Here is a 24,087-nt window from a genome sequence, read left to right on the forward strand (position 1 = left end):
ATGTCCAGAACAGACATAAGATAAGCACTATAAAATAGACACAACACTTTACAAGTGAAAACACTTTACACAATTCTCTTATTTAAGCTTATACTTTTTAAGTCCTATATTTACTACAGGAGTCTTGTTATCAATTAAAAATTTGACTTGGTAACTTTCCTGCCAAGTCTACAAACCATTTTAAGTTCTCTATTATTTGCCCGTGTTTGTGTGCACACACATTCAGGGTATTATTAAAGTTAAAAGCTGTGTAAACTCAAACTAACGTACAGCTGAAATCCCTTTAGTGTCAAATTAAACTGAGGTCATATAAATCAACTATACTGCATATTCAGAGAAGGGGTTGTGATCATCTATCTATCTATCTATCTATGGGAAACAGTTACAGAAGATAAAAAGAGACACCCACTTCCAAAGGAATACTGCCATTGCCACATGAACAATGTTGTAACAGCACTGATGATGCTCACTTTGTTTCAGTGTCAGAGCACACACAGAGAGGAGCTGGAGTTACATCCTATTTTACATCCCCAAGACAGACTGCATTCCTGCCATTTGGCTCAATCTTTTCTCTGATTTTCTCCACCTTTTCTCTTGCTACACAAATAAGGAGGAACAGATTATTACTAAAGTGAATCAGAATAAAGCATAATTCCAATTACTTTTTGAAAACAGAAGAAATAATGACCACTCCAGTAGTGCAGAAAACATTAAAATGCCTTAAAAGAAATAAACAGAACATTTAGCACAGCTATTTGACCTTGTTCTCTCCAGCTCAACTTTGTTTTTCCCACTGTATATTTGTAATAAGACTTAGGATAAGATCCTGTTCCCACTGAACGAGAAGGCCAGGAATTCATGTTTTGTTTAAGTGCGAAACAGATGGGTGACATTTTATCAGCACGACAAACATTTCAAATGTTCAGGTTTGTTTTTTTTTTTAACAGTGCAGCTCAGATCAAGGACTTGAAAAAATACTATGGGAAGGGGGAAGAAAGGTAAGACCTTATTGATATGAACTCTTCCACCTAAAAATATGTATCATGTTCTGAACAAAAGATTTCAATCATGTGAACCATGGGTGCAAAGAATTTAAAAAAAAAAAAAAGCATGAAGTATGGACATGGTAAGAAATGCAAACATTTTGCTTATAAATTCAATGTATAACTCCATGTCAAGAACTAGAAAGTATGATTTTCTGTGAATGTATGAATGGAATGTGATCATCATATTTTTAAGTAATTTTAACATGTTCCTTCTTACAGTAGGAAAAGTAATGTATCATAGTTTAAGTCAAATGAACAGTAACTTTTCCAACACTAAACCAAAAGAGTTTATGTATTTTCAATATGCATTTAAGTGAGACAAAAATGTAACTGAGACAGATGCAGCTATTTTTATCATTTTAGCTGGCTTTTCCAGAGCCAGTTAAAAAGTGTATGCTGTTAATAGAAAAATATAAATATTACATATTATGGAATTATTTTTGCTTTGTTCACTTAGGAAAAGTTGCCATATCTTTTGCTACTTCCAGAATGATCAATCGATTTATTAGGGTAAAAATGTTCATTACTTTTAAACAACAGATCAGTTCAGAGGTATATGTCCCATCAGAGGTTTACATCCTTATAAAAACTACAGCAACACCAGTATTTACTTTTAATTCAGGAAAGAAAGTAGCTGCCTTCATGCTGAGCTATTCTGTTTCTTTTTCTTCTTTTGCAGTGGAGCTTCCAATGTTTGCTTCTCTGGAGTAATTTTTTGCTTTCTTTTTTCTGCTTTATCAATATTATCAGTCCAACAAACTTTGCTTTTCCTGACTATTGATGATTTTTTATCTTCATTTGCTGAAAAAAAGCAAGAAATTATTCACACTGATATATTTATGTCCAGTCTTTATAGCCTAAAATGGCATAAAGACTTATTTGTATCTCATTTTAAACAAGGGGTTATAAATTATTTTTTATTTACAGTGGAATGTGCCACTTATACTAGTTTTGCCTGTGAGACGAAAATATCTAAAGATCAAGTATGTAAATAGATTACAGTACAGGAAAACAACAGCAAAAAAAAAAATACTGAGCCAGACTTCCTAAGCTTGCCTAACTACACTGGTCTGAGACAATTTTGTTTATAGGAAAACAAGACATGCAGTTCTATCAAACTGTTTAGTCTTTTCTTATCTGTCTCAAAAGCTTCACAGTGGTTTCTTCAGTATGTTATTCCAGTAAAGGGAAACAAAACTTTCATATAATAAAAGTGAAAAGAGGCTTATGTCCTCATACATACATGCGGGCTTGAGACACTATCAGATTGGTAAGGATATCTGTGTCACTTGCCAGCATCATATCCCCAATTCTTCAAGATACCAAAACTTGTTTCAATGCGTATAGTAAAAACCTCCTACTTAGTATATTCCACTTCACAGTCCCATTAACAATCGAAAATACACACAGTTCTGTTACCTTGAGATGATGTTGCAGCTTTATCAGAATTTTCTTTTGTTTCTGAAGCTTGGTCAAGCCATACTGCAAGACATGTCAGCCTAGCTTTGGTATTGACTTCACCCAGTAAAGACGGCACATCTTTAATCTGAAGATAATACAGCAAAAGATTAATTAAACATGTATCTTACTGACCACCTTCCATTGATTTCTGGTGCCTAACAATGTTTAGAACTAGAGGTTGTACACTGGCTAATGGTCATATTGTTACAGTCCTGTTCCTGATACTGTTCCTCAGTGGTGGTTGTACAAAAAATTCCCAATGGCTTTCAGAACATACCTTGATAAGAAAAATCAGTCGGTTTCAGGCACATAGGGGTAAGTTTAACAGGAGGAATAACTAGATGAGTCATAGACCCACCAAAAAAAATTGTTAATGGTTTCAGAAGTTTCTCCAGAGTAATAGGTATTTTTTTGGTATAGCTAAAATAATTTGAGTGAAGCGATTGCATCAGATTCCTTTTCTCCCTCACAAAGACAAGGATGCTGATTAAAAGTAATCTCTTTAGAGTGTGTTTCAAATTGCTTAACTGGAATTGTATCAGTCAGCTCTGGAAGTGAGTGAGCAAATATCCTATTACAGGTATTGGGGATAAAGTGTCACAAACACACGTGCAGCATAACAGCATCAACCCATCAGAAACTACTTGTATTAGGATATTCTACCTCATAGAGCTGGACAGAGCAGCCCACACAGTTACACAAAGTTTTACAAAATTTGCCTGCACAGGAAGAAAATCACACATTTGGTCAAAATAAAGACAATGTTACAGAGAAAGGTAAACAGTTCTCTGATCTCTGTGTCAATTATGTACAAAGGGAACAGAAATCTGAGGTGAATGGAATAGAGGAATTTTTACTACTGTATAAAAATAATCGAGGGGTAAAATTAAAAATGGGAAGATTCAGATGAGATATATAAAATGTATAAATGTTGAAAGACATTTGAACTATTCAAGATACTTACAGTGGAATATAGTAGATCCTTTATTACTAAGCATTAAATTAAAAAAAATCTAATTATGATTTTAAAAGACAAACCCCAGAGCAAACAAGAAACATGGGAAACTTTAAAGGTAAGACACGATTCATTGTTGAACCATGCTATTCAGAACTGTCTGAAAGTACAGGAAATAAAAGTACCCAGTACATTAATGTGTTTGAATTTTTCAAAAGGACAACTTCTTCCCTGTACATGAACAGCCACCACCCCCCAAACCACAGAGTTTGTGTTTTTAAGAGAGTAGTGACAGTCATCGACAATTAAAAAAATTCACTGCAGTCCTTAGAAGATATATAATTGATTAGATAGTCTGGCCAGGTAGATCTGAAGGGAAGCATGACTTTATGTAGAGAGGAGATGAGATCTCCATAATATCATCAGATTTTATAATTTGTTTAAAAAAATTACAAAGATACAAAAATATACAAGTGCATAAAAATATGTGCATAGACATGCACATCTCTACTGAACATAACATGGAGGAAGGTCAAGACATTCAGATTTCAAGTAAAAATTCCTCAGTGATTTAAAATTAATCTTTATAACAGAACTGTCTGCAATTTTGGTTGTCTGATATTTTTCCATAAATGTAACAAGCAGTTTAATAGACCAACCTTATTAAGATCCAGATTCCACATTTTAATGTAACCATCACTAGATGCTGTAACAATAACATGTTGTCCTTCTCTTTCAAAACTATAGATATCTTTTATTCTGTGAAGAAAATGTAATACTTCATTACTTTATAGCATGGCAGTTCATTTCAGAACAGTAAGCTGACAGAAATTAAAGATGAATACACAACAGTCTAAAAATCAGTTTGAACAGAAGACCCACAAATGACAGGCAGGAACTTGGAACGGTAATCTGTTTTGAGTGCTGTCATTTACAGTAGGAACACTTGCCTTCCCTAGGCTTGTTAGGATTCAATTCAGAACACTAATACTTTTAAGCGCACATTATTAATCACATCAATGACATTTTGGCTAATGCTTTTGTGTTTTGATGAATTAAAATCAACATTCGGACAAAAATTTGGTATTTGACAACATGTATGTGTGTATATTTTTACACACACATATATAAATTAAAAAACCCCATACATGTGCATTCTATATAAAACTAAGTACTTTAGCAGAACATTTTCTGTTTTCGTCTCCTTATCTTACCACCTCTCCAAAGCTTTGATATACCAGGGTGACCAACCTATGGTTCTAGAGTCACCACTGGCCTCTGAGCAATTCCACATCAGCCAGGGGCGGTGGCTCTATTTCAGGGCTTGCAACAGGGATGAGCCTGCTGGGTAATTCAGACTTAGAACCGCCAGGAGGGCAACTGTCACAAGGACTGACCAAGATAAGACAGGAAAACATTGCCAGATGTCTCACTACCAAATCTGCCTGTCCAGTACAGTCCAGTTTTGTAGTGGAGCACTGGGAACCCTGTATAGCCATTTTCATCTTCTGCCTGAGAAGCAGTACAGACCCTACTACAGTTCTGATATAGCAAAACTTTGGGGAGGGAAAGAGGGAAAGATGACCTTCCTCCTGAAAAAAAGATAACATAAATCCATGCCAGTATATTGAGATCTTAGATTTAAAACATATATTTAGATATGATCTATCTTGATCTTATATTTAGACCTAAATATTTTATATTGTACTTAGACCATAGATTTAGAACTGTAATATTTCTAATTCTATACCCTGTCATTTTTGTAATGTGCATGGACAGCACAGTACTTGTGCTCACACTAAAAGCAATCAAGTCTGTCCCAAATTTGGAGTTTAGCACATAAGTAAACTTACTTTCTGTACTAAAACAAAAACAGCAGTAAAATATGCTGAACATTAGAAGTCATTGAACTTTACTAAGTAGTCCGCATTGCTGTAAGTAATTAAATAGTATACAAATATAAAATACCTGTTTTCATGAGCTTTAAATTCACACAGGCATTTTTGAGAGTCACAGCTGTAGAACCTTATAATTTCATCATCTCCAGCTATGGCAAGGATAGAATCCTTGGAATGGGAAAAAGAAATGCAAGTGTGATTAATTTCATGTGTTTCAAGCTACTGAATTTCCCAGCACCTTTCTTTTTTGTACTTACTGTAATAAATCTAAGTGAAGAAATTCTCTTCTCTGTTGTGATAGTGCCAATGATTGAAGCTGTGTCAAGCTTGTAGATATCCACTTTATTTGTTATCACGGTCACATATCTCTCTCCATCAGGGGACCATTTAATTATGTGGGCATCTGTACACATTGATACATTTGTATACACATGTACACTTTTTTTTTTGCATTCTATATTGCATGAAAATCTAAAAGTAAGAATCTTTAGAAGCTGCTAAACACTATTTTCTACCTAAACCTGAGAAAAATTCAGGAAAAAATCAAGTAACCTAGAATAAACAAGTAACCTATGCCCTTAAATGTTTATTTCTGATTATCAGAAATGCATAAAGCAAAGTAAAACCAAAACACGTTTATTTAAATGTCCTGACACCAAATTTCAAGGAAAAAAAATTTACTTTGTTTTCTTTTTGCTAAATGATTAAGCACATATGCTTACATATGCTTGCCTGCATGTGTAAAAAAGACATGAAAGTTGCTTGCAATTAACGGACTTGTTAATTAATCCAGTCTACTTTTCTTCACACAAACAATGAAACCATATAATTTCACTTTGTAGTGGATTTAGACTGATAAACTCACTTTGCTTCAGGTTTTTGATAAAGGCTGATCGTCCTTCTACAAGATTCCAAGTTCTGAAAGACAATAGATAATGTGCATTCTGGTTAAAAACAGCACAGTGAAACTGAAGTCCCATCTGCTGACATGAGGCATCCAAAGGAAGCTTTTAAGCATCTCTACGTATTTTGCTGCCACCTTAATGCAAAAGAAAGCGATGACTTGTTATATTGCTCGCATGCTATAAGGCTGAATTAGTGACATTTATTTTATAAACCACTGTTTGCCATGTAGAGCCCAAAAGGAGCCCAATACAAATTTGTCCTGTTAAATAGCATTTTATGTATTTAAAACACATATATACAGCAACATGTACATACTCCAAGTGAAAAATTACTTTTCTCAGACTGAACAAAACCTGACAGCTTTCAGAAGTTTGAAGAAATTGTGTTCTGAAATGCAAATGTATTTATACATCTGCAAGTGACTATAAACAGTCAGAGCATAACAAGAGGCTAGGTACAGCAAGCGCTATTTTTAAAAGACTTTAAAATACCACTGGTACCCAGAATTTAAAAAGACAAACCAATGGATCTTTGAACCATTTGATGTCCAAATATGTTTTATTGGTGTTGCACAGTCTAGTGCCAATAGGGAATTGTTGCTTGTAACAATTTACTAAGAGTTACTGAACTATGGTTTTCAGCATTTCTTCGTCAGTTTTAGACTCACCTTAATGTTTTATCTGTTCCTACTGACAAAGCTAATTTCCCAGAAGGATGAATAGAAAGAGATGTCACATGCCCCCTGATAAAAACAAAACAATGTATTAGCCACATATATTATTTACAAGGAAAATAAACATGAAAACTCATGTGAATATGTAGACTTAAGAAACTCACTTATGTGCCCTAATGGATTTCAGGCATTCCCATCTCTTTGTGTTCCAGATACAAATTAGTCCATCTTCAGCCCCACTCAGTAGATGTGCAGTACCATAGAATTCCAAACAAGTTATTGTGCCTACAAAATCCAAATGAGAGCTATTAACAATGTTTTACATACTGAACATTTTCTCACAGAGAATGTATTAATTAACAGAGAAGCTTCTACCACCAAAATATACCAGCTACTACCCTACCGTTGGGCAAATCTGAATTATTTCCTAAGTATCTCTTCACAAGCCCCCCATAAACTTTCTTGTTATATTCAATCACCGATGTGCTCTATCAGCCTCCCTATCACCATACACGTCTTAACTCCATCTGTCCTGTTCCCTGAAAAGAGCAGTACTCAACCACTGTGGGACAGGTGACAGAGCTTCTATCAGTGATAAGGAATGCTCCCATATCAAAGCCCTGCTCTTGACACACAGCTGAATTTACTGCACATGCTGCTTCCCACAAGCACCAAATTTATCATACATTGGTTGAAGACAGGTACCAGATTCAGTCTAGGTCCATGTACTTCTTGGTTATCAAGAGAAAACGACAATCAGGATTTAGCTACAAACGACCCAAACAGAGTGGCCTGCTCTCACACAGAAACTCTCTTGTGTGGCTCATGTATGTCTGTGACAGGAGAAGGAGATGGTTGTTGGGAGTAGGTATGGTCTAGATAAACTGTCCTGATAGAATAAAAATGGCTGATGAGTCATATGTGGACAATAACTTCTTAAAGAGTTAAAACTAAAAATAATTGGAAGCAGCAGCTGTATTTCTGGGCTAATACGCAAAATTATTTTTGGATTTTTATGCTCAAAAACTTACCTTGCTTGTATCATCAGATCATCATGGCTGCAACACCATCACTGTTAAAAATTTACTAAAAAAATTTTCAATTTTCTTCCTCTGGCAAGGGCCAGTTTTTCAGCTATAAGTTTCTATCATTAATGCTATTTATGAAGAACCCTTACCATTGTGCTGCAGCAGTGCCCCATGTTCTATCTTCTTTTTCATGTCATAGATTTGGATTGTTTCATCTCTGCTGCCAGTGACCACATATCTGTTATTCACTGATACTGCTGACAATGAGGCAGAGTGGGCATGATGTGTAAAATCAGGGACAATCGTCCAGGACTGTAAATGAAATATAGAATAAACAGGTCTTTCTGAAGCTTACCATAGCGATCTTCAACTTCATTACCCTGTAAGTTTTTTCTTTTTTTTTTTTTTAAGCTAAACTTGAAAAAGTATATGTGTAAAATGCAAAGGAATTATACTTAGCTATAAGTATAATGGGATCTTGTTGAGTTAATGTGCTGTTAGGAGATTAGTCCAAATGATACTTGTGCAAACCATCTCTTGTAATCGGTGCTGGGCTTAGATGAAGCTCTATGTGAAAAAGTATCTGCACAGAGATAAATCTCATGGACAACAGAGGCAGATTCTCCTTTTTTCCAGGCTGGAGACACGCCTTCCACCTGGCACCGGCCCCCCAGACAATGTGGCATCCTTTCCCTGCGCAGCTGTTTATTCTCAGCTCTGCGCCGAAAGGCTGAGAGGAACGACCTTGCACCACAGGCCCCCTGCACCCACGCGGCCGTTCGCTTCCCGGAGCTCCAAGGGATCCGCAGCTACCGGGAGCCCTTCGCGCCTTCCGGGTCGGGCAGCAGGGTGTCCGTGGGCCGTTCCCACACCCCACGCCAGCGGCGAGGGGCCGAGCCTGCGGCTGTGGGAGGCTGCCCCGCCCCCGCGGCGCTTTAAAAGCCCACCCGCCGCCCGGCCCCGCGGCCGCGGAGAGACGAGTCGGTAAGTAGCGGGGCGTGCTTTCGCGCTACCTTTCCCTCACGGCGGTTGGCGGGCGGCCGTTAGGGCGCAGCTAACGGCCACCGCGCGCGCGCGTTCCTCCCCTTCCCCCCCCCCTCCGTTACCTCGGCGGGCCGTGCGGCGAACCCGAAGAGCACCTGCTCGTAGCAGCCTGCTACCAGCTCCATCCGCCCCGCCACGCACAGCGCCAGCTCGGGGCCTTGTCTCCCTCAACTGCGGTCCGTCTTCCGCTCTGCCTGCGTCGGCGGCTGAGCACGCCGCGCCAGGCTGGACCTGCGGCTGGCAGCCGGTAGCGCTCCCTCGGGAAAGAGCCTGCGGCCTCCGCCAGCCGCTGGGGAGGGGGAAGCGCCGGGGGGGCGGCCAGGGCGCCGGGTCCGCGGGTCAGGCTCCGCGCGGGGCAGCCCGCGCGGGAGGGCCTCGTAGGGCGGAAGCGGGAGTCGCGCCGCTGCTTATGGCGACGCGGAGGATGAGAGACGTTAGTGCCGGGATCGGGGCGGGGGGAAAGGGGCATCGCGGTTACAGAGGCCGGGGTCTGGGGGCCGCCAGCGGGGAAGGGGGCGCGAACCGATCTACTGCGCAACGGGACGGGGGGGGGGGGTGGCCCTCTCCCTCCCCCTCCCCCGGGGCCTCAGAGCCGCCGCCTCACTGGCGGCTGGGCCCCGGGCCTGCGCGCGCGGGGCAGGGAGGCCCGGCGGCTGTTGGGCCGAAGCGCCCCCGCGACCGGTGAACCACCCCGCCCCGGGCGCTGCCTGAGGAGCGCCGCGACCTTCAGGGCCCCTCGGGCTTTTTTATTATTGTTATTTCATTAGTGGGTTGGGTTTTTGGGGTTTTTTTTTTTTGCCTTATCGCGTAGCACAATAAACGGGAAGCGCGGCCTCGGCGCCAGTGTGGCCGCTGCGGAGGGCCGCGGCCGGGCGGGGCGCACTTCTTGCTGGGCGCCGTGGTTCTTCCCGTCGTGCCGAGTGGCTTATAAAAATGCGTCACGGCACGGTGCGGCTCGGCCGGGGTCACCGCGCCGACCTGAGGCGCTCTGGAAGATTCCCCCAGCTCGTTGCCCTGACCCAGCTCCTCGTGTAGGTGAAATAAATGCAGAAGGGGGAGGGTTGTCCTCCGAGCATGGGTGAGCTGTCTTTGCACAGGCGATTTTATTTATCAATAGCTTCATCCACCTTTTTGCTAGTGCAAACATCGTAATAAAAACGTGGAATACATAGGTTGGTAAAATCCATGTGTAATCCATTTAAGGAAGTGTTTGAATTCTGGAGGTTAAAGCTGTCTTACTGGTTAAATGATAAGCTAGCTGTGACTGCAGTTAGAGTTAAGGCAAATATTAAAACAGCATGTATTAACATCATTTTTTAACCACTTTTTAAATATTTTTGTTTTCTAGTGAAAAGATCAAGAGGCGACAGTCAAGATCACACGGGGAAAGAGCACAGAAACGCAGTTTTGCAAAAAGTCTGTGATAACTGTGATCAAGAAACAATTGCATCACTTGCTTTCTGTTAGTCTTTTGCAATAAAACTGCTTTGTAGTGCGTGCCATCTTCTGTGAAATCCACGCGAATAGACGACGGTAAGTTAAAGTATTACGCAGCTGTGAATTCAAGAATTAGTATTTCAGTGTTTAGAACATAGAGACGTTCATGGTTCCTTTTAATAAATTACTTGAATTAGAGGAACATCATTATGTGGATATTTTTATTAATGACCTTCTTTAACAGGAAAAAAATTGCTGCTGATAACTCCTTATAATGAGCACAGTTAGATTTAGTAAGAGGGCATATACTAACCTTGCTGGTATATGTCAGTATTTACGGGCTTGTTTGTACTTGACTATTTTCATGGCTTAAGGATGGGTGTGGGGATGAAGTGCATAGTTAGCCCGAATAACACCATGCATGGATGCTCTAATTATGGTATATGGCTATCCTGTGTCAGGTTAGCCTAATCCATGAAGTAGTGCTCTGAACTTTTGCCCTGTGTGGGCAAGCCTTTAAGGCATTACAAACGCTCTGTATTTATTGTATGATGTAAATGTGGATTTGACCAGCCAGTGTGTAAAACATTATGAAATTTCTTGCATGGAAATGGGAATTAAAACTTCAGCAATCAATTATCTGCATAGAAGGAACAACACTGGATGTAAAAAAAATCAGTGGTGAATGAACAGCTCTGTGTGAAAGTAGATGCAAAATATTTTGCAAATGAACTTGGTTTCTGCACTGACTTACGTTGGTTGGATGACTAGGGAAAAAAGCTTAAAGAAAGGGTATCAGAATCAACAGAGGTACATAACTTTTCAGAAAAGCGTTTCCACTGGTTTAATGATAGCAGTAAAATGCCATTTGTTGTTGCTAACTCACTGGTAGTGAGTGAAATCCATATATGGAAGAGGCAAAAGAGAGAAGACATACCTAAGAAAAGGTGTGGAGAAAGATCCCATTTACCTGTACTGTGCCGCTCTCCTTTTATTTTTCTTGTTCTTTAGCACATAGGAAGTAGCACTGCTTGTTTTCAGCTGTATGGTTTGTGGTACAAGTAAATCAACTTATAATTTGGCTAAAAGGGGAAAAAAAGAGGGGTTGTACAAACATATTGGAGCCTCTGTCTTTGCCCTGTTTTTAACTATTTTAGAACATGGATCTTCTGAATTACTATGTTATTATATGTAGGTATTTCAAATATAAGGTTAGATATAGGTGACTTAAAAGCTCTCTGTAATTTTCTAGTGCTTTGGACAGTGGGAAAACTTTGTGGACTACTACAGTTTAAGAAAGTGAAGATGATTTCTAATCATAGTCTCACTGGCCATATATCTTTATCTCCACTGCTTTAGCAGTGACAAGTCAGAACTTAAATTTCTAAGGTCTGAATTGGTAACATTAAAAATATAAGGCAGGGTGAACATCTTTGAAAGTAATTAATCTCAAGGTTAAGATTCTTGTTCTTCCTGCACATCTTTTCCAGCTGAAGGAGTGCAGTAAACTGAACCTGTACAGCTGTATTCGTTGAGAAAGGCTGAAGACAGTTTGAGCCATGGCAAGCCAGGTAAGATCATTTGGTCAGAAATTCAGGCTTGCAGTGCCTAAATGGATTCCAGAACCATACTCAGAATTCCTAGTAAATGTAAAGCTGAAATAGCTAGCTTGGTCTGAGTTGGGTGTTCTTTTAGTCCTACGATTTCTTCTGGTAATTGGTGGCTGTCCTTTGGACACTTAATCATATCAACTGAAGCAGGTTGGGGGCATAACATTAAGTTTTGCAGTTTGGATTATTTGAGCATGAGTTCTTCTGAAGGACCTTGCGCACAACACTCTCTATATAAGATATATGTAGAGGTGTTGTAGAGGAAGAACATTAAAGCCTGCGTAAGTAAAAAAAAAAAAAAAAAATGCTGCGAAACACCATTCTTAGTTTTGGAAATCCTCCTTCAGAATCTTAAGCGAGGGAGGCAACCTGTGTTAACATGGCTGTTGTTTCCCTCCTCTTTTGTGTAGTTGCCCCACTTTTTAAACTGTGGTTTTTGGGGTTTTGGCTTTTTCTTTTTTTTTTTTTTTCCCCAAGAGGCAATTTTTATGCCTCTTTCTTCCTGGCCTTGCATCTGGGTTTGAGTTTTCCATCAGCCAAGCTAGTGCCTGTTCCTGGTCTGCTTTCTCCTTACATTCCATTAATCGGCCTCCTGTTGTGGTTCCTGGCCTGGGAGAGACTCACAGCTGGGTAGTGAGGAGAGGCATCTCACAGAAGAAGAATTCCTTGGTGAAGGGAGATAGGGACAGCTGAGATCCCTTCTAGGCAAGAGTGATGATTTCCCTGCCTCTTCATCGCTCAGACTCTTCTGTTGCAGGGGTTTTTTTGAGTCCTGGAGCTCAAGTGGAACACAGTCCAGTCCTGAAGCTAATTAACATTTAGGATTGGCCAACATCGAAGGGCTATCTGCTTTTTCCCTAATTCCAAGAGGAAGCTGTCAATCCTTTAGCCAGCTTGACAAGTCAGGGGAATATGGCTGTTCATACAATCCTTTGGCTCTGTTATTTTTGCCAGGCGTTTTCCCCAGAGGCTGCTTTCCCTCATGGGAGGCGGAGGGAGAAATGGGACCCCAGGCTTCTTTCAAGGGCAAGGTGAATATGGGGAAATCACCTGTGGTGATGGGGAGTGGGAGGGAGGAATGTAAATGAGGCTAAATACTATAAAGGTGATTTTTTTTCTCCCAACAGGACTTAATGGCGAAAAAAAGAGAATGTCTCCAGGCCTACAGCTGGTGGAGAACACCACAGAAGAAACGGAAGAAAAAGAACAAAATAAAACCAGGAAGAATAGAGTTTGTCCCTAGTAGTACTTCAGGGACAAGGTAAAGACCTTTTGAAATGAGAAGCTCTGATCCTTTGTCTGTTTAAATTGATAAGTGATGGCATTCATTAGTCACTATTTTTAAAATCCTGAAATGTCACATGTGGTGCATATGCACCAAGTATTGCTTATGGAACTATATTGCGAATAGAATAATGAAGTTTGTAGTTTGTCTCATAATCTCTGAGAAGTGGTGGCAAAATAGTCATCGCTCTCTTGAATGTAACCGTAACTTGAGTAAATAGTTTTTCTTGGTATTTTTGTGCCTCCTTTCCCCTCCCTCACTTCAGACAGTAAATACTTATTTTTAAAACCAACTTCTAAAGGTTTCTTATAAAATGGGTCTTTATTGAAATGCTTTTTTTTTTTTTTTTTTTGCAAAAGCAGTAGAATGGACCCAGAGAAATTGAGAGCTTTCTACTGGAGTGATGGCATTGCAGTTCTGTACATTACTCAGCAGGGTTTTGCAGTTAATACTATGCTCAGATTTTGTCTCCTTATTTGGCTAGTGATAACTACCTGCTTATATGTTAGGTACTGTGATACTGCAATTAGCTACCTTAGTCTCAAGCTTGACAATTGCTCTCTTTTACCTTTTTAAAGACCAGATTATTCGATATTTGTTGGAGAGCTTACTCCAGAAGTGGATGACTTCCAGCTCTATGACTATTTCCTAAAGAGGTACCCCTCGTGTATTGACTGCAAAATAGCAACAGACCTGCTGGGATATTCCAGGTAATGCCTGTGAAGACTTGTAATGCTGTCAGTATGTTTGCTTCTATCAGTAATGTATAAGAACTTGTGTCAGAACTGTGTGTGCATTTTCTTCAGAGGCAGGAAGAGAGATTAGTCTCTAGCATTACTTTTTTTTTAAAACAGCATAGATCTTTGGGTTTCTAAAACTTTCTGGCTAGTTTAAGCAGTTAATGTGATAAGCTTCAATTTAGCCATGTGCATATCTGCATGAAAGAAATTAGGTGGTGGGAGAAGGGAGAGCTCTGTGCTGAAATATGTGCTGCTGTGCTTACATACAGCAGCGTGTCCACTTAGTCATCTGCAGTATGGAAGATAAAATTATTCCTTTCTTACATGTGGGAGAAAGTGTAAGGCCTGGCAAATCTTAGAGGGTTGGGAGACTGAACCTATTAATATGAGTAAATAAAGCCTAGCAGAAGTTATATTGGCCAGGCAGTGAGTTAAGCAGGGATGAGAGAGTTTGCTGTTCAGACAATGTGCTGGCTGTAGTAGACTAATTCAAGAAACTTAAGAGAAAGCAAATAAAAAAGAATATTAGTGCTGTGCAGTGGTAGGAGTGGGTTAATACTAACTGATAAATTAACTGCTGTAAATGCAGAAATATAGAATCTGATTACTTATAGCAATTAAAATGTATTGTTTCTCTGGCTCTCAGCAAGTTGCATCTTAATGCTATCAAACAAGTTTTTTGCTTCTGGCCCAAGTTTTTAATTTGATGAGAGCATCTTCTGTGCATGTGCACATGCCAGAGAGGTTGCTTAGGTAATAGAAGCTATAGTAGCTACTATCTTCTGTTTTTGTAGGAGACAGAAATTGAATTCATTAGCTTTGTAACTGTTATGCATACTAGAATTTGTTTTCTCCCTTTTGAAAATTGTAGAGGGTATGCCTTTGTCAGATTTGGTGAGCAAGGTGATCAGATGAGGGCACTGCAAGACTGCCAGAATGCACCAGGTCTGGGGGGAAAACGAATCCGGCTGAGCATAGGAATTTCTAAAAGGTAACAAATGAGTTGTGCATTAATAACAGTAATTCTAAATAATCAGATTCTTGTAGCTCTGCTTTTGTAAAGTATGTGGCCCTTGCTATAATGGCTGTACACATGATGCAGTCTACAAAACCAAAAATACAAAAGCATTATTTTTGACTTGGATTTATCAAACTCTTTCAGGATTGCTGGGGGAATCCAACTTGTAAGTCTAGCCAGATTGTGTAACTTGGGCTTAGCTGTTGTTGTAATGAGCCTTAATTCTTACAGTAGCAAAGCTGAATGCATTCATAAATATTTTCCAGGTTTGGGCCTGAAGAAGGTGGAAGGGACAACCACTGATTTTTGTATGCTAGGGAGCTTTTCTTCTAGACCTTTCCCTCTAGTTTAGACAAGGTAGCATGTTGCTAGTTTTACAAAAGGCTGGCAGAGGAAGGAACTCTTATGTGGAAAAATACAGAATATGCAGGGGGAAGGAGGAAGCCAAAGGAGGTGTTACTGGAGCAGTTTTAGAATACTATTCTTTGCTTTTCAAGAGATTAAAGCAGTAGGGAACTTAAAAGTTGATTGGTTTTGAGAGGGTTTTTTACTCTGCCAGCTCAGTTCTCTTATCAGTTATTTAAGACAATACTAGTCTCTGAACAGGTAGAGAATTGATACCAAATTTGATAAACTTTGATCCAGGATACAGACAAAAATAAACTTTATATAAAAACAATTACAGTCTAGTCATGAGGTTAGCTTGTGCGTTCTGTTAAATAGTAAAAATAACAGCTTTTGTTTCTCTTCACCCTGAATAATTTTGCAAATGTTACCTCTTTGCTTTAGAAATGCTCTTGCCCAAGAGAGCACTGTCCAGAATTGTTCTAAATTACTTGAAAACAAGAAGAGATCAAAGAAACAGGTTTCTTCACTTCTGCTATCCAGAAGAATGTCAACAGTATTTTCGTATTTTTCCTTCCTACAGAGATTTATGTAGGAGAGAAGTTGGAAGCAGATGGCCTTGAGACACAAGTAATTTATATACCTCAGTAGGAAGACAATAGAATACCTGTTTATTAGGATGTATGTGTAGCTTTACAGTAATGAAACAAATTAGGTATTAAAATACACATCACTATATCTGTTTCTGAATGGCTGAGTACAGTGTTCTCCTGGCATTACAATATCCAGCCATCAGAGTAGTTTGTCACTAAATGACTTATATTGGAATCAGTATTTCTGAGTTCCTTCAGTCTGTAATCTACACAAAAAGCCTGGATCTGACTTTTCTGTAATGAAGCAGAGATGCATAGAAATGGGACTCTGCAAACATAGGAGGTCTGCCTGTACTTAATCAGTAAAGAAATGTCTAAGCATAGAGGATTTTTTTGAATGTGCAGCTGGATTATCTGAATGTATTTCATGTAGTGTGTCTCTGTTTTAGTACAGGCAACACTTGTGCATTGAGTCTTGTCATTAGTGTGAAGTTCCGTGAGAAAAATCTACTCAGGAGAGGGAAGGTAGTGAAAACTGATCAGCTGGCCCTTTGGTCTTAAGAACCAATGAGTTCTGTCATTTTCCTACTGATTTAGCTTCATGCTGGATAATGGGCAGTGCTGACTTCACCTGACAGCTATACTTTGGCAACTGTTGAATGCTTGCAGGTGGAGGTAGATATGGCAAACTAGCAGGCAGTGTCAGATGCTAGTCTGAAACAGGTGATCTGACTTCACCTGCTTGTTTCTGGAAATAAGATTTAGTATTAACCAAACAAAAGATAGAAGGGCTAATTAAGACTGAATGCATCTTAAAAGCAGCTGTGCTTGATAAAGGTCTCTGGTCTTAATAAATTAGTTTTTAGCAGAGCACAAAGATTTATCAGCAGCTTGCCTATACAGAAACTAAAAGTACTCAACATTAATATTGATAAGTGTCATGGCTTGAGTTAATCCATGGAAATAATTATTTTTGGTATTGGCAAAGGTGAGAGCACTTGCTTCTGTATAAACACAATATCTTGTTCTGTTACTTACACTGTTGCTTAGGCAACTATTCAGAAAAGCTTCCTTTCAAACTTTGAAATGCATAAACTAGCAAATTGTTTAACTTAAGAACTGGCTTTACAGTTTATTGTTCTCAAACTCTAACTGCATATAACTTCTCATGTTTCAGACTGAAAGCAGAATTCCAGCGGTACCAGTCGTACAACTATAATGATTATTACCAAGATTATCAGAACTACTACTCACAGTGGGGTTATGATCCTTACGCTGAATACAACTACAGCTCCTATACTCCCTATGATAGCATGCAAGCTGTTGGAGACTGCTCTTTAGGAGATGCTGTTATGACTCCAGCTGTTTTTGAGGTAAAGATACTACACGCTTGCTTTAAAGAAAAAAAATTCGCAAATACGAAGGTGTATGAATTTGTAAGTCCGAGCAAAAAGTCTTTAAGACTGAAATCATGCTTTGTGCTTAGTGTAGAGGTTAGAATAGCAGGCTTTGTTCAGAGGTATCTTGAAGTGCTTAAGTAATGCATCTTTAGAATTAGAGATTCATCCACCATTATTTGTTCGTGTATGCCAAATAACAGTTCTGACAGCATGATCATGTAGGCTGCTTCTGTTCCTGTTTTTCTGATGTACTTTGCTTAAAGCAAATTAAAGAATCGATGTAAGATGGTCTTAGGTCAGCCAATTTATCAGTTACAGCTTCCAGAAGTCTCTTCCAACCTGAACTTTACTATGTTTTTCTTAAAAAAAAAAAACAAAACCCAAAAAAAACCAAAACCCAACAAATCCATACAGCAAAACAAAAAACCAAAACCAACCAACAAATACCCTTCCCAGCAAACACAAAAACCCACTGTCTATTCTTGTAGCTGTGAGAGGAGGTAATGGTTTGGGAGTACAAAATCATTTTGGATTTGTGATGCTTTCTGAAATGGATTATGATTAAACTTAGGAGTTTTTTCTTCTTTTCCTTTTTTTAGGAAACTTCAGCTATGACTGAAATCAATGATGATCTAATAACTGAAGGTAATAATGATTTTATCACTGCAGCTTGAATTAGCCTTACTTGTGCCCTTTAACAATACAAGCCAATGACTATTGGATGAAGAATGTCTTAAAGTCAGCGGATGTAGTGGGGTCCTCTGAGTTATAGCTGAGATGAGGTAGGATTGCAATGCTGATAGTATACACCATGTCAAGCAGAATGGGACATTGTTGACAACACGTCACAGTAGGTTTCTTGTAACTTTGCCTTCATTCTCCTTCCAAAATGGTCTAATACAGAATTTGTCATATCTCTGTATTGATTCTGCAAAGCATAATCTATGTTAAACTTACTAGTTGGCAAAAGCTTTGTTTTCCAAACCCTGAGGTAAAAGCTTATGTTGCAGGTCATAAAAGGAGGCTTCAGCTTGCACTTAAAGATTTGGTACAAAACTTAATTTTTTTGGCCTGGAAGGCTTGCAGACTGTTCCTCACATAGAAACATCTTGTGTTAGTGTACAGAGAATTTATCATGCATAATGTATATTGTAGTAGAAATGAGTTTTGGGAGAGTTTCATGGTTAATTATCTGTAAATCTGCTCTTTATCTTGAAATAGAGTCCTAGCATTCTAATATACAAACTCTGAAAGAAGTTGACCTGCTAGGTTTGTTAAAAAATTCTAGGTGAATAAACATCTTGTTAAATTTAATATTAAATCTATTAAATTATTAACTTTAGCTAAAACCCGTTTTATTAAGCATTTGTGCAACCTGCTCTAGGTGAACCTGCTTTAGCGGGGGGGTTGGACTAGATGATCTCCAGAGGTCCCATCCTTCCAACCCATACCATTCTGTGATTGTTTTGTGTGCATGCCTCCCAAGATCTGATACTTGTACTTACCAGGCTTTTATTTTCAGATCCACAGCTTTACTTGGATGTTGATGAAATGAACAGACAATTTATGGAGACAAGTGAAGAACTCTATGATTCCCTCATGAATTGTCACTGGCAACCTCTGGATACGGTCACTTCTGACATCCCCCCTGCTATTTAAGTGTCTTATATAGCATGACCGTTATGACCAAGGTGCTAAAATTACATTTCTTCTACATTACTCTAGATCATAAGTTTTAAAGCACAATGATAGGTTGGGTTTTTTTTGCTATGCTTTTGACAGTTTCTGTAATCTTTTTTTTTGTTCATCACCCTACTCTTGGAGCATCTTGAAATCATGTAAATATTCTAGAAATGTAAAGAGTTCAATGGGGTCTAAAGATAGACTTGCCTGTGTAAATAAAATTTTGTTTCTGCAAACCTGCCAGCAAGGGATTTTACTTACATGTGTGAAGCACATTCTCTTCTGGCTTGTGGAATTTAGCTGGAGGCAGTAGGAGTATTTCACCTGTCTTTGGTATGGGCATCAGCAAAAACTTGCAAAATTAGCTCTCATGTATTTCCAAGTTACCTAGGCAATCTTAGAAGCTCTTAACATGCTTGCTTAAATTATATGTGCATTTGGGAGCTGCTCCCAGGGTTTACTGTGGGAACACATGGGTCCACTCTCTCCTGCGATCTGCTGGTGCTAACTGTACTACTATTGATCTGCTAGGTCAGTTAAAATACTGTATTGATAAAGCAATTCTAAACACACAGAAGGGCAAACTTTCAGCTGCCATAGCCGCAAACATTGCGAAGACTAAGGATGATTCTTACTAAGGATGATTCCTACTGACAGCTTTATTCCTGCCCTCCTTCTTAGCCTTCTCAAATGACACTTTACAGCAAAGAAACTGGTGTAACAATACATGTTCTTAAACCTAAAAATCCTTGGAGAATATAACTTTCTGGTTTAAAGAAGGAAAAATAACCCATTGGGAACAAAAACCTGTCCTACTAACAACTTCAACTAAGTTGCACCCTATCCTAAACATCTGTAATTTGTTCAGTCTTCATGTTTAGGAGTTTTGTAGTGATGAGGTTATAAAATTTTAGTAGGATGACAGTTTTCAGTATTCAAGTCAAAGGAGATTAGGGGAGATAGCAATGAGGAAAGTTTTGCTTTCAGCTAGCAACTTCTGAGTGGCATTCTCTAATCTGTTCTCATCTTGGAGGGTATAAAGTATTTCCAGTCATAGGGACTACTTAAGCCTGTGTGTATGCAAAAGCATTTACTAATTAACATATATAATGATAAAATAAGTTAGGCCGGAAACAGAAGAATACTCTTTCAAGAAAAAAGGTAGCAGAAATTATCATAGCTGTGGAAGCCACTAAAGCTAGTCAAGATGCTTTGGTACTGCCATGTGTGTTTTTGGGACAATCTAAACCATAATTGCTGTGATGGCAGATAGGAATAAAGTTCTCTGGCTTTTTTATGGCTTAATGTAATTAAAGTGATGGTCATAACCTATATGCTGTTCTTTAAATTTAAAACAAATACTGTATTGCAGAGTGATGACTTGGGGCTGGCAGGTCATTTCTAGCTGCTGACCAGAATATCCTGCCTTTCACATTTTAATTTCAGCTAGGGATATTTTCAAAGTCCTGCCCATGAAATGCAGATGCTTTAAAACAGAAGAGGTTTCTGGAGTACTGCAGGAAGTTTATTCTTCCTGGATTTTGTGCAGATGTGCATGTAGGAAGAGACAAAGCCAAAAACCTCATCTAGGCAAGGGGGAGTAGCATCACAGTTTAAGCAACTGTTTCCCTGCTTTGGGGAGAGCTAGCTGCAAGGTAGCTGGGAACATAGATTTCTTAGGTGAACATTTCCCTTAGGTGAACTGGTGAGTCTTTGGAGGGTAATGGTAGGTAGATTATTAAGGATAATGTGACAGAAAGTGGAATAAAGGAAGCAAAGAGAATCTGGGTGGGAAAAGGGGTGCTTCTGTGCATGTATGGAATCTTCAGGGGACCGCATTAGGGAGGAAACTCAACATAGTGGATGCAGGCCCTTTGAATTTGGATAGGAGTGTTAAAGCTTCAAAACTGTACAGGATTTGATGCCCCTTCAGTTGTAGTGCATAGCTGTGGTGCTTGAACTTGGTAGTACAAACTGATCTGCTAAGCAAAGGGTTTTGTATCTAGCCAGTACCATCACCACAAGCAGCAAGACAGCTTCCGGGTCTTGCCTGGGTTATATCCTGCTTTGAAGTGGCTTGTGTAGCATTACCTAACGCTGTACTTAAGTTACAGCAAGTAATTTGTGGAAACCTTTTATTGTATCAGTTAAAAATGGGATGCTAAGGATGTGTGTTGGCTCAGCAGAAATACTATGGAGTATCTATGCTGTTTTTTGGCATTTGGGAGGTTGATCTATGTGTGAACTGTGTAGTGAGGGACCCACATAGCTATGTGATTTCACTTAGTCTGACACTGTATCACCACAGTACATAAACCTCAAAAAGTCACAGTCTGTAGCCACCCCCTTTATGCAGATTTTTTTTACCTGTTAACAAGGTCTCTGTGCTCTGCATTAGAGAGCATTTTCAGACATGCATGCGCCTTCTATTCCAGACTGTGAAGTACCCACATAGTGAAAGTACTGTTTATGGAATGCAGTGGAAGAGGTTGGTTGGGCCATTAGTTCTCCAAAGCTGAGAAATGTTGGGGGTGTATTTTCTTCTAGTCCAGAAAAATGAGGTGAGGAAGAGAGCGTGTTAGTTTCAGCCCATGTGATGTTGTTCTAAAATAGGTCTCTGACCTCCTTTTCTGTCTCCTGAGCCTTACTAGCCTATTCCTCTTTTCAGCCAGGAGTGCATGTGTGCAATCAAGATGGTGTGTGCAGTGCACATTCTTTATTGCAAAGGCATACTGAATGCAAATTTTTTCCTGTACTGGTGTGTTACCTGCAAACCCCAAATACAGGAGAGTGAGTGTGTCAGAACTGTTAGAATGCATTGCTGAAGCTTTTTACTGAGTAAACTTAGAACTTTACAGCTACCAGCCTATGTTAGCTAGCTTATGCAAAAACCTGAAGACATCATACAGGTGCTTGCCATCAGTTCTACAAAGATCTGATTGCAGTGGGAACATTTAAAAAAAAAAAGTCTTAGAAACAACTTTTTTGACACCATATTTCACTTCTAGTTGTGTTTTGTCTCTGTTTCATCCAGCTGAAATGTAGGGGGTTTTTTTAAGCCTGATGAAGGTGGTTTTTTTTAATTGCAAGAATATCTAGTCATGGTTTTATAAACTCTTCATTGCACGTGCAACAGATAGTGCCTTTACTCAAAGCCCATTAATTTCTTCAAGAAAAGTGTTTTTGTTTCCTATCACCTCTCTGAACAGAAAGGCTTTAGTAGATGGTTTGAGGGGCTACTAATTCTAGAGACAGTGAACAGGGAGAAACAGGCCAAAAAGGGTAAAGAAGTACTTAAAAGGGTACAAAAAGGTTAAATGGTACTTAAGCCATGAATGTTTCTTTTTGCAGGGATGCTTTTGGACCAACAGCTTCTTTCTAGCGCTACCTCAAAGTAACTTGCAGATATAACTCACAGGGAAGATTGATCAAATGGTGATGATCCCTATCGTTCTGCTGGATATATATATATTTGCCTTTTGTTTTGTTTCATTTTTAATAACTTTTATTTAACTTCAGTGACTCATGTCAATAGACATTGTTTGACGACATCAATGAGTATTTCTGAGTCATGAGTGTCATTAAAGGCATGTCACCATATGGAAATTGTTCTAAATAAGAAAAATGGAAGTAAAATAAGTAAATAAAGCAGCACTTGAATTTACAGAGCAAACATAGTGTAGCTGCCTTTGACACATACGTGGAAGAGAAAATTGTGTTTACAGGTTACCTTAATATACTTAAGCGTGCATCAGAAAGAGGAAATCTTGTTTTAAATTTGCCTGTCTCTTATGTGTCCGGTGCAGGAGAGAGTTTAGTCAGTTCCCCATGCAGGTACTGTTTTAGAAGTCAACATTATTCCTGACCAGTGTCTGTTACCAAAGCTCACTGTTTATATCCCTTTGTAAGTCTTGCTCTTCCCGTAATGGAAATACATAATGATACCTTTCCTTCCCTCCCCTTAAGTTGGAATTTAGCATGATAATTATTTCCTGGAAAAAGAGAGTTACAAATCCAGGATAAAATATTATTTTTCTTGTCTTTTGATGATTATATTGATGTAGATCTTTTTTGACAAGAGCATTGTAGAAGTAGAGCCTCATCCTAAAATCGCTGTGCAGATGTAACATGCCAGCAGTTTATGCAAGATGATGTGGTCACTTCTAAACCCCGTGTTCCATGTCCTGGATGGGATTATTTCTCATTGCAAGTGATTCTGCCGCACATAAAATTGTTTTTACAGCGGTAGGGTATGAGAGGAGGAGAGTTGAGTTCTGAAGGTGCAGTTCACGAGGGAAAATACCTGGAAAGCCATTCCACTCTGCTGGGATTTTGGAAATTGTTACCTCCTTTAGATAACTATGAAAGCAGGACTAAGAAATTGAGAAGCAGCTTGACATGTAGGAGAGCTGGGAAGTTACCAATGAGGTTAAAAAAAGCCAGCATGGAACAAGAAGCAAAGATTCGGTGGTACAAAACTCCCCAGTACCATTCCTTCTACAAGCAGTTCCTTTTCTGCTGTTCCTGCTTGTTTGCGTTTCTTCAGGCCTTTGGAATTGGCCTTGCTGGTTGAGTTCCCCTAAACCCTCAGGTTTGATACACTCTTCAGGTGTGTGCCGACACACATGCTTTTATTTTTGGTGGGAGGGGTATGCACTATGGCACAGCTGTTTTTCACGGTTAAATACCTGTGTCTCATTCTATGTCAGTAATTTTTTAGGACATTCTGGGGTTCTTAGGGCGAATAATTTAACTTCTACACAGGGAAGGTGGTGGTTATTTTCTGCTCTGGTCCATCATTCTCAGGGCAGATCAATGCTCTAAGTAGGATATAGAGCCATAGATTTTTCTCAACTTCACTTTTAATGGAGTAAAAAAATCAACAGAAATATTTTACATTTTTAAAAATTGTAATTGAAATGCATTCTTCCTCGTTTTGAGGACGAACAGGCTCTGTTGAAGCTT

The 24,087-nt window shown here is 39.1% G+C and overlaps 2 protein-coding genes across 12 annotated transcripts; one reads left to right on the top strand and one right to left on the bottom strand.

The window, feature by feature from the left end:
* Nucleotides 1-497: 497 nt before the first annotated feature.
* Nucleotides 498-9,201, bottom strand: PAK1IP1 (PAK1 interacting protein 1). 3 transcript variants are annotated; one of them, XM_054815444.1, is made up of 11 exons: nt 9,074-9,201; nt 8,117-8,279; nt 7,104-7,224; nt 6,934-7,008; nt 6,226-6,278; nt 5,618-5,763; nt 5,431-5,528; nt 4,122-4,221; nt 2,466-2,592; nt 1,658-1,847; nt 498-597 (listed from the first exon to the last, which is right to left on the bottom strand). In XM_054815444.1, exons 1-10 carry the CDS (start codon nt 9,134-9,136, stop codon nt 1,687-1,689), a joined length of 1,107 nt encoding a protein of 368 aa, XP_054671419.1. In that variant the 5' UTR covers nt 9,137-9,201; the 3' UTR covers nt 498-597; nt 1,658-1,686. The 3 variants fall into 3 exon arrangements, with proteins under 3 accessions (XP_054671419.1, XP_054671421.1, XP_054671420.1); XM_054815446.1 differs by lacking the exon at nt 9,074-9,201 and adding an exon at nt 8,981-8,998; XM_054815445.1 differs by lacking the exon at nt 498-597 and having other exon boundaries at nt 1,520-1,847.
* Nucleotides 8,812-22,795, top strand: LOC129202518 (tRNA selenocysteine 1-associated protein 1-like). 9 transcript variants are annotated; one of them, XM_054815451.1, is made up of 11 exons: nt 9,322-9,444; nt 10,360-10,544; nt 11,939-12,019; nt 13,013-13,089; nt 13,186-13,319; nt 13,922-14,053; nt 14,955-15,074; nt 17,217-17,412; nt 18,039-18,084; nt 18,962-19,130; nt 22,474-22,795. In XM_054815451.1, exons 4-10 carry the CDS (start codon nt 13,060-13,062, stop codon nt 19,096-19,098), a joined length of 795 nt encoding a protein of 264 aa, XP_054671426.1. In that variant the 5' UTR covers nt 9,322-9,444; nt 10,360-10,544; nt 11,939-12,019; nt 13,013-13,059; the 3' UTR covers nt 19,099-19,130; nt 22,474-22,795. The 9 variants fall into 9 exon arrangements, with proteins under 9 accessions (XP_054671429.1, XP_054671423.1, XP_054671425.1 ...); XM_054815448.1 differs by lacking the exons at nt 9,322-9,444; nt 22,474-22,795 and adding an exon at nt 8,813-8,951 and having other exon boundaries at nt 18,962-20,454; XM_054815450.1 differs by lacking the exons at nt 9,322-9,444; nt 22,474-22,795 and adding an exon at nt 9,238-9,258 and having other exon boundaries at nt 18,962-20,454.
* The last annotated feature ends 1,292 nt before the right edge of the window (nt 22,796-24,087 follow it).

Source organism: Grus americana, chromosome 2 (assembly GCF_028858705.1).
Source record: "Grus americana isolate bGruAme1 chromosome 2, bGruAme1.mat, whole genome shotgun sequence".
In the NCBI taxonomy this organism is placed as follows: domain Eukaryota; kingdom Metazoa; phylum Chordata; class Aves; order Gruiformes; family Gruidae; genus Grus; species Grus americana.

Excerpts from the sequence above, each read along its gene's own strand:
- PAK1IP1 (XM_054815444.1), bottom strand. The coding sequence starts at position 9,136 with ATGGAGCTGGTAGCAGGCTGCTACGAGCAGGTGCTCTTCGGGTTCGCC. Across the intron at positions 4,222-5,430 it reads TTTAAAGCTCATGAAAACAG|AATAAAAGATATCTATAGTT; the intron begins GTATTTTATATT and ends TTTTCTTCACAG. Across the intron at positions 2,593-4,121 it reads GGAATCTGGATCTTAATAAG|ATTAAAGATGTGCCGTCTTT; the intron begins GTTGGTCTATTA and ends TATTATCTTCAG.
- LOC129202518 (XM_054815448.1), top strand. The coding sequence starts at position 13,060 with ATGGGACCCCAGGCTTCTTTCAAGGGCAAG. Across the intron at positions 13,090-13,185 it reads AGGCTTCTTTCAAGGGCAAG|GACTTAATGGCGAAAAAAAG; the intron begins GTGAATATGGGG and ends TTCTCCCAACAG. Across the intron at positions 17,413-18,038 it reads TGACTCCAGCTGTTTTTGAG|GAAACTTCAGCTATGACTGA; the intron begins GTAAAGATACTA and ends TCCTTTTTTTAG.